Source organism: Varroa destructor, unplaced genomic scaffold (assembly GCF_002443255.2).
Source record: "Varroa destructor unplaced genomic scaffold, Vdes_3.0 BEIS01000001.1, whole genome shotgun sequence".
Classification (NCBI taxonomy): Eukaryota; Metazoa; Arthropoda; class Arachnida; order Mesostigmata; family Varroidae; genus Varroa; species Varroa destructor.
In genome coordinates this window covers 10,869,012-10,880,282 of record NW_019211454.1, presented here as the reverse complement: position 1 = coordinate 10,880,282, position 11,271 = coordinate 10,869,012, and the positions used below count along the sequence as shown (strand labels likewise).

General features: G+C 42.4%; 2 protein-coding genes across 3 annotated transcripts in view; one reads left to right on the top strand and one right to left on the bottom strand.

Moving 5' to 3' along the window:
- The first annotated feature begins 79 nt into the window (after positions 1–79).
- Positions 80–10,806, top strand: LOC111247242 (uncharacterized). The gene is made up of 3 exons (XM_086982612.1): positions 80–361; positions 2,381–2,517; positions 7,039–10,806. The coding sequence occupies exons 1-3, from the start codon at positions 85–87 to the stop codon at positions 7,159–7,161; spliced, it is 537 nt and encodes a 178-aa protein (XP_086838738.1). The 5' UTR covers positions 80–84; the 3' UTR covers positions 7,162–10,806.
- Positions 2,649–11,271, bottom strand: part of LOC111247231 (growth/differentiation factor 8-like) — a 34,888-nt gene continuing 26,265 nt past the window's right edge. Inside the window, exons 5-7 of one of the 2 annotated variants that reach the window (XR_015323035.1) lie at positions 4,764–4,885; positions 3,945–4,006; positions 2,665–2,847 (exon numbers count right to left, since the gene is read on the bottom strand). Coding sequence is in view for 1 of the 2 variants with exons in the window: in XM_086982601.1 (XP_086838727.1) it covers positions 4,769–4,885 (117 nt within the window). In the remaining variant the exon portion in view is untranslated. Of the gene's footprint in view, positions 4,007–4,763; positions 4,886–11,271 lie in introns of both variants that reach the window. The other variant, XM_086982601.1, reaches the window with a different exon arrangement.

Genomic DNA, 11,271 nt, shown 5'->3' with positions numbered 1-11,271 from the left:
GTCGTCGCCGTCGGTGCTGCTGTTGCTGTTGTTGCCCCAGACCGGTGTCCTGGATCTCTCGCTCAGGGGCTCCTGTCATGCACAATGGTGATGGCCCACCCTATTGGGCCTCCCCAGTCGCAGGCGGCGCCCGCTGTTCACCACCCGCTGTCGGGGCCTTCGGACCGCGAGCGGGGAGGAGACCGGGACAGGGATCGGGCTGGGCCTTCGGGCCAGGCCGTCATACGCCACGGCAGCTCGTGGTTTCAACGGAAGATCAACCTGCGGCCGCAGCACCGCGGCGGGCATCTTATCACTGACGAGATACTCAAGCAAGTTCCCGAAATACAGCAGTTCGCTGTCGGCCTGCTGCATATACAAAGTGAGTGGTTTTGCGAGACCAATTTGAACCGCGTACTGGACCCAGCTCCCAATAACTTTATTGTCTTATACGAAATTATATGCGTCATTGAATGTCTTTTGTTGCTTTTATTTGAAATCGTTAATCAATTCTATATGTACATCTAAAAAATAACAAAAGCAACTCTAAATAGCAAAAACGAAAACTCCCGTTATCTCTCCAATCTGTAGTTATAAGTAGTATTGAAGGAGATTACGTACAAACCTTGCCAATCTGTCAGTCACGTTCTCTTTTGATAGGCTGCACCATTTCTTTTTTTTTTTTTTTTTTTTTTTATTTTATTTATTCATCTTCGTCAACTAACTAGAAATAACGAAGAAAATCAGTATTTCTATCAGCCTCAATATAACAGACACCGAATAGCCATTTAGACAATCTCCTATTAATACTATACTATATAATACTATACTGTTGTGTAGACGTAAAATTTGGCAATGGTGCTAATTTAATGTGATGGTCTGGGCCTGGATCTGTCGTGCCCGTATTGACCTTAATAGATCCAACAGTTGGCCTGTAACAATGGAGTCTGAGCTCAATGCCGACATAATTCATATGCGTTCAGCTCATTTCTCTCACCTTTTAATATACTCATTGAGAACATGCGCACGTAGAAAATAGGCAATGATATGTCCTGAATCTACGTAAACACTATTTTAACAGCAAAATATTTAATACAAATAATATTTGTATTATATATTTGCCGTTTATATATAATAATAATATATGTAACGTATAGAATGGCATCATGAAGACATGCAAAATCTGTATGGACATCAAACTATGTATGTCTACTATCATAGCTGAGAACTGCTGGGCAAGCTAAATAGCAGTAAACGGTAGCTTTGTTGCATTACTCGGCGATGCTCAAATGTCGACCGCGCACGGGGCCAGCCCAGAGTGATTGGGTTCATCCGCACTGCCATCCTCAGATTTCTACTAGCCGATAAGCCACTGATAACTCACTTTCATGGAGGTAGTGGATTTCTGCTAGGCGAGCTAAAGATCAGACAAAAAGCTTTCTCTATTTTCTTGTGAACAGTTTTGTTGAAATGCTGAAAAACGGGCCAAGTAAACAGCCTATAGATGCAATATTCACTGCTATAATAGAGTATACAAAAAGGAGTATCTTTTCTACATAAAAAAAATTGCCCATAAGCAAGCGTAGCGTCAGATAACCGCGGTCCAACCAGCCGTAGTACCTATGAGCGTCTTTGCCAAGTGCGCCTGGCGTCAACTGTACGGCTTTAGACGGTACATTGTCTCTCGACAAGTGGACTAGTCAAGTGGCGGCAGCGGCGGCCCACTGCTTAGTAGGACCTAAAACAAGTTGTAACGGTAGATAGTAGCCGCCGCGGCGTTACGAGCAGCAGCGATAGTGATAGTCGCAGCTAAAGGAAACAGAAGCCTGCCGTGGCCGCAGCACAAGCCGCTAAAAGAGAAGAGGTGTGGGAACAAACCGAGCAAATGCGGGCGATCAGTCGGTCAGTCCGACCTTAGAAGCCTCTCAGATCGCGTGCACTGTCCGCATATATTACTTACATATGCATACATTATTTAGCATTCCATTGCCACTATGCGGTAAAGAGGCCGGCCGGTTCACACTAGCCGGAGCGAGAAGGCGCCCAGTTTCGCTCTCTAATGGCCGACGGCTCTCGTGTACTCATCGAGATGGTAATGGCACCTGTGCGGTATCAGACATGTGCGAGGGGTGGGTCGCGTCTGCTTCCCCTCGTTACCCCCACTTCTGTCATTGTTTTCGGCTTCGTTCGCTGCCGCCACAACATTACTTTCCGACCAACGGCTTTACGTTACCCGGTCAAGATGATCGTCGGCACTGATTAGTTGGTGCCCGTTTTTTCTTCTCCCCTGCCTCGATTATCTGTGCAATCTTGCCTCCAGCTTTACTAACAACCCGGACGTTTTGTCCTACTTTTTCCTATTTTGCCATGACATGTTCCTGCGTGTCCCTGCCATGCATAGTAATGCACACTTCGGCTAGTCTGGCGCTCAACGAGAACTGGGATCCCGATGTTCGAGACGACGTCGAGAATTTCATGAATAAGCTCGTCCCGGAAAATCTACCCTATCAGCATTCCTGTGAAGGCCCCGAGGACATGGTAAGTTCACTTGTTTAAAACGATCTTTTTTTTCAACTATTAAAGCTCTGTTCGTCGTGAACTTGCTCGACTAAGAGGTACGAACTATTTTAGATATGGGTGGAAGTGCTATTAAATAAAACTGACTTAGAAATACATAAAAATGGCATTTATTCATTTGTCAAAAGCTAACGCATGATCGATCCGAGCTCGCATTGGACATTTGGGAAGTACTTGTAAACTTCGCCAATTGATAATCGGCGCCTGATTTCCTGCATGTATTACGTTGAAAGTCCAAGGAAAAAATACACAACAAGTTGCGTCGCTAGGGAATTCGAACGTCTTCACAGTCTTCATCGCCAAATGAAAAATATAGAGATATTAAACATTAATGGAGGACTTTATAGGCCTAGAAATTATAAATGACTATTAGAGATCAATACAAACAAGCTTCTGTGGTATAATTAAACTCTTGTACCCAACTAATCTAGGTGATTTAAATGTTGTGTCTAGTACTTATAGTGTTAGGTACTGCTGTCGACATCTGGCTAGGTTGTATAGCAAAAGATGGATCACAACCACCTGCATTTTTGTCCGTGAAACTCCTTCTTTAGAGGTATCCTTTACCTTGCATTACGTTCTTTGTTTAACAACATTTGAATGCCCACTTTCATTATGTACAAAATGGGAAACTTTCAACCAGTTTGAGGGCTAACCTTCTGAATTTCTTTTTTAAACCTATCCATTACAATTATGCAACTACTGCACTCCGTTACTTTCGAGGACTGCAAATACGTGGTTGAATTCCTGGATTAATGTTGACGCACCATACGGTCTACAGCGTTTGCCGGATGTCTAAATTTTAGCATACTTGTTGTTACTACAAAACATAATAGGCCTGCTTTTTTAGTACCTACAAAAAATGTATTTTAGGTTTTGGATATGGGTTACAACACTACCACTGAAACCTACTACATAATTGTTAAACGTAAATTGCAAGTAACAATTACAGATTTATTAGTACTTTCCACGGGCATGAGTAAGAAGCAAGGCATACAACTGAATCATGTCACGTAGGAATCATAGATAATATTTTCAATGAGTGTTTCAAGTCTTTTCCCTGAATCTGTGTCAGCCTTCTAAAGTCTTACCTTAGCGGCCTTCTGAGGTTAATTCTTTAAAGTCCGTCTTAACTTAAGCAGGTTCCTAAGTTTTTAGTTACCATATATTTCCACAAAAATATGGTTTTCGCTTAAATTTACTATGCACCTTTCTATTCCATTATACATAACATCGCGGGGCCTTATACCGGCTATCCGCTGCTGGTGGACAAAAGAATAACGCTCCTGTTGCTTATAACCTGTATCTCCGATCGTTGCTCGGCCAAAGTGGCCAGTGTTGCACAGAATATGAATGAAGCATGTCGAAATTAGACGTCAAACACGTACCCCACGGCTTGTTAGAAGAAGTGAACGAATCCTTTATGCAGATTTGTAGTGGGCTTCATTACCTGGCCACACAGATTACCGTAATACGTACACGTCACACCTTAATATGAAAGTGAATTTATAAAAATGTCTCTTATATTGCCAATAAATTAAACATGCGAGAAATTGATTCGAAACGCTTCAAGACAGAAGGGTTAATTGTCGGTTATCCTAACCTCGACATCACCACATACTGATCACTTCAGCACAATAGTCTGAAGCCAATATCTGAAAGACTACATAAATACTATCTTAATTAGTACACTATTCATTGCCAAATAACCGCTGGACAACATTTTGAAAACCCCAGGTGTCGCTTGAAGTTTTCAAAAAATAACTTGAAGGCTTACTTTTGATCAGGAAGAAAGATGCCGTCAGGATTATTAGTTGTGATTTATCATGCTAGCTTCTTTTTGGTTGAATATCTGGTGCTGGATTGTTCGTGTAATTATGTACAAGATGCAGCCAGATATAAGACAATGTCCTACTTTATAAGTTATTATATAAACATAACCGTTCTAAGTAGAATATGGAATGATTTATGTGACGTATTAGCGAAAAAAAAAACATATGACATGATCTAATCCTTTTTTCAATCTTTACTCACGGGAGCTGTCGCCTATACAGGGACCATCTTGTATCTGACTTCCTTAATGCAGCACAAATATTCTATATTGCACCTTTGTCAAAATTACCCACTGGTCCAATCTAATAATAAATATAAACTAATTTTTTTTTTGTTTTATCATCTTTCATGGTTGTTTCTTTCATCGTGATTACCTCTTCTACCATCCGTCGAAACTGTAGCCGGCGCACATCAAGTCGCTGCTGTTTGGTTCATCGTTGTCTATCCCGATCACCGATGGTCGACTTAACCTCGGCCAGTGGCAGGGTGTATGGCTCTGTGAACATAGAAATAGAGCAGGATCTAGAAAATTAGTCATTACTATAAATGGTTCACTGAAAGATACTTAATCATCCGTTTATTAGCGTAAAAATGAAGCCACTTAGCATTGAGCGAATGCAGGCGCCGCGCGTATGATCATGGTTGTGAATAGAGCGGAGCTCAGGTGGCGTTGTCGAGGACGGACGCGTCAAACGATTGCCTCTGCGACGATCTGGCTCTAACTAGAACTCGTGTTGTACGGTCTCTCAAGTGATCGACGCCTATCTTTCAACCGAAATGCAGTTGCTGAAAAGAGAAGAGCTTTGTGGACGTCATATAACACATCGGAGAGTGTCAACCCGGAACTTCGGATGTCGGAACCGCACTACTGGCTATTGAGTACGAAAAACAACAGGAAAAACCTGTCTCCCTACGCGCTGACAACGACGATGGTACGGACGATTCAAACGTATCGTTCACACACGTACGGATCGGCTTGCATTAGCCGGCCAATAGTCATACTCGATTTCTGGCGGACGGCTTCCAGCGAAAAGCCCGGAGAGAAGAAGATGACAGATCTACATGACAAAAAAAAAAAGCCAGTCACCCTATTTTGGTGACTATTCCACTCGCGCGTCTATTTTTCACGATGCTAATATGGCACCATTGTAGGTAGGGATTTTTTAAGCTGTGCAATTCAAATAACAAATAATGATAAAACGATGACCGCCACATCAGAAACAACAAAAATAAGGAAAAAGCATAACATGCACAAGAACAATGACAAGTAATAATAATGAAACAACATAACGAAGACGTTGAATAATGAGAGCGGAACATATAGGACAAACTATATTTTTGTTCAAGCCTCATCCTTGAACGACAGATTTACGTCTGGCGGCCACAAGCTTAAACGAATTTTAGCGGGTTAGCTGAGATGAGGCTTGGGCATGTGGCGGAACGCCTTTTGGCATTTGGAACTGGGCAGTCGAAAATAACTCAGCCGTGGCAGAAGTGTTTGTGTTTTGAGATCGGCGGTGGGGGATGAGGTGCGAATACCAAAGCGACAGCACCTGCCTAGTGCATGAGTGGTATTTATAGCCATCGATCCGCTCTCAGTGATCGATAAGAATAAAAATAATTATTATAGTAATAATAAATGCTCTTCAGTGACTGCGAATGAAAAGGTCGTTTCGTCTAACGGACCGACGGCAGATCGTCCCAGCGATCTGTCCCTTCGACGCCTCGAGACGCTGAGGCACTCGGCCTAACGGTGGTCGGCATAACTGGGACAAGACGCCTCTGTCTAAAGGATGTCTATGCAAGTGGGTGGCAGTCGTCGGTTCCTTAAAACTCTTCAGTCCCGGAGTGAGGAGACGCCAGCGAATGTCTTATGTTGGAGAATGAGACGATGATAATAACAATGCTAATGTAGAACAACGATGTTATGGGTTCGGATACAGCGTTAGCTTTGCATGTTACGTGGGAGAGTTACGTTTACGGAATAAAAAAAAAGCGGCCGCCTCCGTCGCCAATCCATGGTTCGAACAGAAATACTCGCACATGCAGATTATGTCTCGTTACACGCTTGTGATCATACGGCGGTAGCGTGTTTGCTATTTGCATAGTTGGTTAGAGAAGGAAAGGCCACAGCCACATATGATATGTATGACGCTAGCAAAAAACAAGCTCAGATGGTTGCCTTGGAGACGATGGTTAGTGGACATTAATGATTACCATGGCAACCGTTTTGGCTACGATTATATTTTCAATCACTCCGAGGTTGTGCTGGCTGGCCAAATGGTGGGATCAGCGCACAAATGTTTTTTATGTGATCGTGTATACTATTGTTGCAATATTACCATAAGCATGTCGTTTTCGAAAATGATGTCGGTGAGAACGCGCCGATTATAGCCTGAGGGTCATTAATGGTTCCGAATGCTGCCCAGCCTGAATTGATATACGAACGCTGATGACTAAATGCTGACAAACTGCTTATTACCGAATAGTATGATAATGCTGATAATAGCAGAGTAAGATTATTCTATCTGGTGGCGACCCCGGATGCCATCGTTGTTGCCATGGTGACGCCGGCGGGGGCGGTTGTAATATTCACCCGCCATCTTGTCACTTGTTGCTAAAGTTGTTCTTTCTTTTTCTTTTCAAAAGCTTCTACTGCTCATGCGTACGAGGAAAGGAAAGGCTGGGCGAGAGAATGGATACTGGTCGAGAAAAGTTTCGAACGAATTCTCGTGCGTTTTGGGCCTCAGTACTTCGCTGGCGCCTCAGTAAAGTCCGCGGACTATGGGAGTGGTTGTGAAATGATATACTGTGAATTGATAATGGAATTAATACGACTATATTGACGACGATAATTCTGGTTAAATTGTTACTATTACTGTGAATTTAATCAATAATGAACGAGATGACATACGACCGACTAGACCTGTTTGTCCCATAGAAGGACAACAGCGAAAACGAGAGGCGTTTCAATGAACGCCAATGCATAATACGTCACACACAAAAAAACAGGTACACACAAACAGAGAGACACCAAACGTCGACAAGTTACGGGCACATACAGACAATTCTAACGCGATCTAGAAACAGATAAAAACAATATTGTGACAATAATAGATTGAAAATAATAAATAAGCTCAGGTAAGGTAATAAACAGACGAAAATAATGGGTTTGTGCGAATGGCTGCGCGAATGAGGGTGAACCAAACGAAAGAAAAACCAAACGCGAACTGTCGATAGGGATGATTGCGTGGGTGTTTCTTATTACAGATTTGTAGAAAGTGTTTGATTTGTTGTTATCGATGAGAACATGTGCACACGTACTAGAATATCGGTTATAACGAAAGCGAAGGTGTGAAGCAGTGTTATTATGTGGGGTTCTGGGGTCAATTTCGTGGAGATGAATCAAATACAGTACCTTCTTTTTTATTGCAGAGTCGTACGGTTGGATATAGTTACACATTGAGGTAAAGCGAACGGTCGGTCTCATAGCTGAACCTTTGTATCAGAGATAATTGAAAATACAACAAGGTGAAAGCTCTCATATACCACGACTACCACATTCCTCTTCGCGATATATATATATATACACACACACACACCTATATATATACATACACATATATACCTATATATGTATATATATATATATATACACACCTATATATGTATATACCTATATATGTATTTCTCGATGATTATGGTACTATTACGTGTATTTAAGGTGATCGTGACGTTTAGTCGATAATGTTGTCATGGACCAGTTCCAATGTTTTTTGCAAGAACGTTTTATGGTGTTTAGACAGACTTCCGTTTTATGCATGTATCATCCAATTAAATGCCGTAGCTCCGATACCTCCTCGAAGACAGGGTCGTTCTTTGAGGAAGTGTGTAACGCCCAGCTGGTACGGTACCTTGTCAAGGTAACTTGACAGCATATTTTCTAATAAGCACCTGCTCCAGCTTTGTATTACTCGACATTGCGATAACAATAAGTTTCGACATTAGCTCTTTGGTGTTCCGTGCGTTGCCGCAAGACGACAGGGCTGTAGGAGGTACTTATAGCAGACGAGCAGTAGGACTTCTTCTTAAATGGAGCGGCTTCGTTATTTTTTGTTCATGTAGCCAACGCGACTAGTACTAGAACTTTGCGGTTGGCCTGAGTTTTGAGGGTGGCCATGCGAAGCAAGCAAATGGATAGAGTAGGAGTGATGGATCAGTGCGTGGGCCCAGGAGGGTGACACACGTCATAGGAATGATAATTATAATAGATACGCTGGGTAGAAAAAAAATATACGAGAGCGAGCAAAGAAAACAATAAACGTGCGATGCGTGTTAGACATTTCATGCGCCATGAGAAATGGGGTAACATTGTCAACGTGATAATAACAATGGAATTGATCACAACATCGTTAATTACCAATAGTTTTAATAACCTAATACCACTACTAAAATTAGTAAAAATAATGTCGTCAGCATGCGCTTATGTGGACACGTTCTGGCTTAGGAAAATATTAGCGAGTTATTAGGATCAAATAATATATGCGACAAACACAGCATCCCACAATCTACAGTGCGATAGTACATGAGACATAAACAGTGGGCTGCTTGATTGATTGATTGATTGATTGAATGGGACCGGAAGAGCGAGTAACAGTACGTTAATAACATTGAACAGACGGATGTCAGAGCCGCGCGTTGTGTACGACCATGGTGAATTAACCAGTGTATCAAATACTATACCCTACATTTACGCGTGTTTATGCCGACATGGAGACATAAACAGGACACGGATAACATACGGCAACGAATTAGCGGAGTCATGCTCGATATTTAAGTACACTTGCTCGCGCAAGCGGACGACATACACCCATACGATGACTATGACGCTGGAAAAACTGATGCTAAGAGAGAGTAACATGAACGACGCTGATGATTATATATATATATCTCTCGACGCAGACGAGACGTTCAGCCGATGGTAGTATGACGACGATGACGATAGTGACCTTTAACAAAGAGAGAAGCACTTGTAGAATGTGGTTCTTATGCAAGATGGGCAAGGGTCACAGCATGGAAGTCGATGACACAAGCGAAATAGATGGGTCTGCTGCTGACAGAATGAAGTAGAAGATGGATGGTGATGATAATGACGAAACAATATGAAGTCATTCCGACGCAGATTGAAGACGACAAAAAAATAGTGGGAACAGAAGGAAAAGTCTGAAAAGATCGACAGCCATGAAAAACCAAGAGATTAGCCTAGGCAGGACAATAGGGGAAAGTAAGTCGGGCGGAAGCGATAGATTGGACACGTCTAACAAAAAGGGAAAGCTTTACAAAATTCGAGCCTACTGTGCGAATTCGCCTGATTAATTACGTTTGGCATACGGATATCAAACTCTGTGCACGAACAAATAACCTGTACCCGCAGCAATAAAAGAATACAGAAACAGGCGGCAGATGACATAAACACTGAGAAGGAAAAGGGGTTGAATGTCTCGGTCTCGACGAAGATCGTCGTCGATGGCAGAAGATAATGGTGACGATTATGAACTGTCAAGTAGACAAGGAAGATGTCTCGTTTGGTTGACCGACGCGGTCCAACACCGCGTACATTGTATGTCGCTGATTTATTGTGGATGTGCGCCGCGTATACCGCTTCCGTTCGCAGTAGCATATGTGTTCGTGTGTTGGCGATGCTGGGCACTACGTGCTAGAGGACGCATGCGGCAGTTGTCTTGCGTGCATATACCTGTATAGATAACGCTACGTGGCAGAGATACTGGCGTAAACTAACACGTCTTAATATCCTCGTTAATGTGGTCGTCGTCGTTGTTAGCGTCACAGCGTGCCATTGGTTGGCTGGCAAGCGTACAGCCTGGGCTCGAAGCTATTGGCCACACTGCGGAACCCAGGGCTGCGCGGTAGGCCGCGTCGGTCGGTGCTGCTGCCCCCCCCCCCCTCCCCTGTTGTCTTTTGTAACTTAATAACAAATTGTGTCGTAAGCAGGATTCTAGTTGCCGGTTTATCGACATTATTGATAATGAGCAATATTACAAAATAGTAGTGGTAGTGGTGATGAACGTAAGAGTTGATAGGGAATGGAGCACAAGCAAAGAAGAGCACCCAAGCGAAAAAAACATACATTGAGGACAGATAAGCGGATTAGGGAAACGAAACAAGCCTGCGTGAAAGAAAAAGTACGAATGAAAGCTGATGGAAGAATGAGACTGCGTACATTGTGCTAACCGTGATCATGCTGATGATGATTATTATGATGACAACGACGACGATAGTTGGACTGGTTGAAAGAGCAGGTATAAACAACAAACAAATACACAAACAGACAGGAAAAAATCTAAGAAACAAACAACATGGTGAGTTCGTGTCATTTCAATAAATTTTCCGCTGAAAATTGCATATGTCTTTCATTTTTGTATTCGAAGAAATTTCTGCTAGTTTCCTTTTCGTTTGGCTAAATTTAGACAAACACCGAGGATGGATGGTATCACAAGCGTTAGGCCTTCGTTGCTTTTATTGTTGTTGCTATTGAAAAACTGCGTACTAATCTATCGCAGGATCTCGAAATTTTGGGCAAATCGCAAGTTCGTAGAGCTTCGGGATATTTTCAGATACAAGAAAATTTATTCTAAATAGTGCTTTAAGATAGGAGTTAAAAACTCGAGCTGGTCCTCTGTATCATTCGTGCCCAACAGTTTCCGCAAACATTTTGTTGACAAATGTAGATGTGTTTTCTCTGGCACACACACAATGCGGTGCATGAGAATTAGGCAAAAATCTTGCATAGACAGAACGATTATAGGAATGTGTATGGTCTATAACCAATTATATATATATATATATATACTGTGGTCAGGT

What these genes read in the sequence shown, in the direction of transcription:
- LOC111247242 (XM_086982612.1), top strand. Translation starts at nt 85, where the DNA reads ATGGTGATGGCCCACCCTATTGGGCCTCCCCAGTCGCAGGCGGCGCCC. An exon ending in CGGCCTGCTGCATATACAAA is followed by an intron (nt 362 to 2,380) that starts GTGAGTGGTTTT and finishes TGCCATGCATAG; the next exon opens with TAATGCACACTTCGGCTAGT. An exon ending in GTGAAGGCCCCGAGGACATG is followed by an intron (nt 2,518 to 7,038) that starts GTAAGTTCACTT and finishes TCTTTTCAAAAG; the next exon opens with CTTCTACTGCTCATGCGTAC.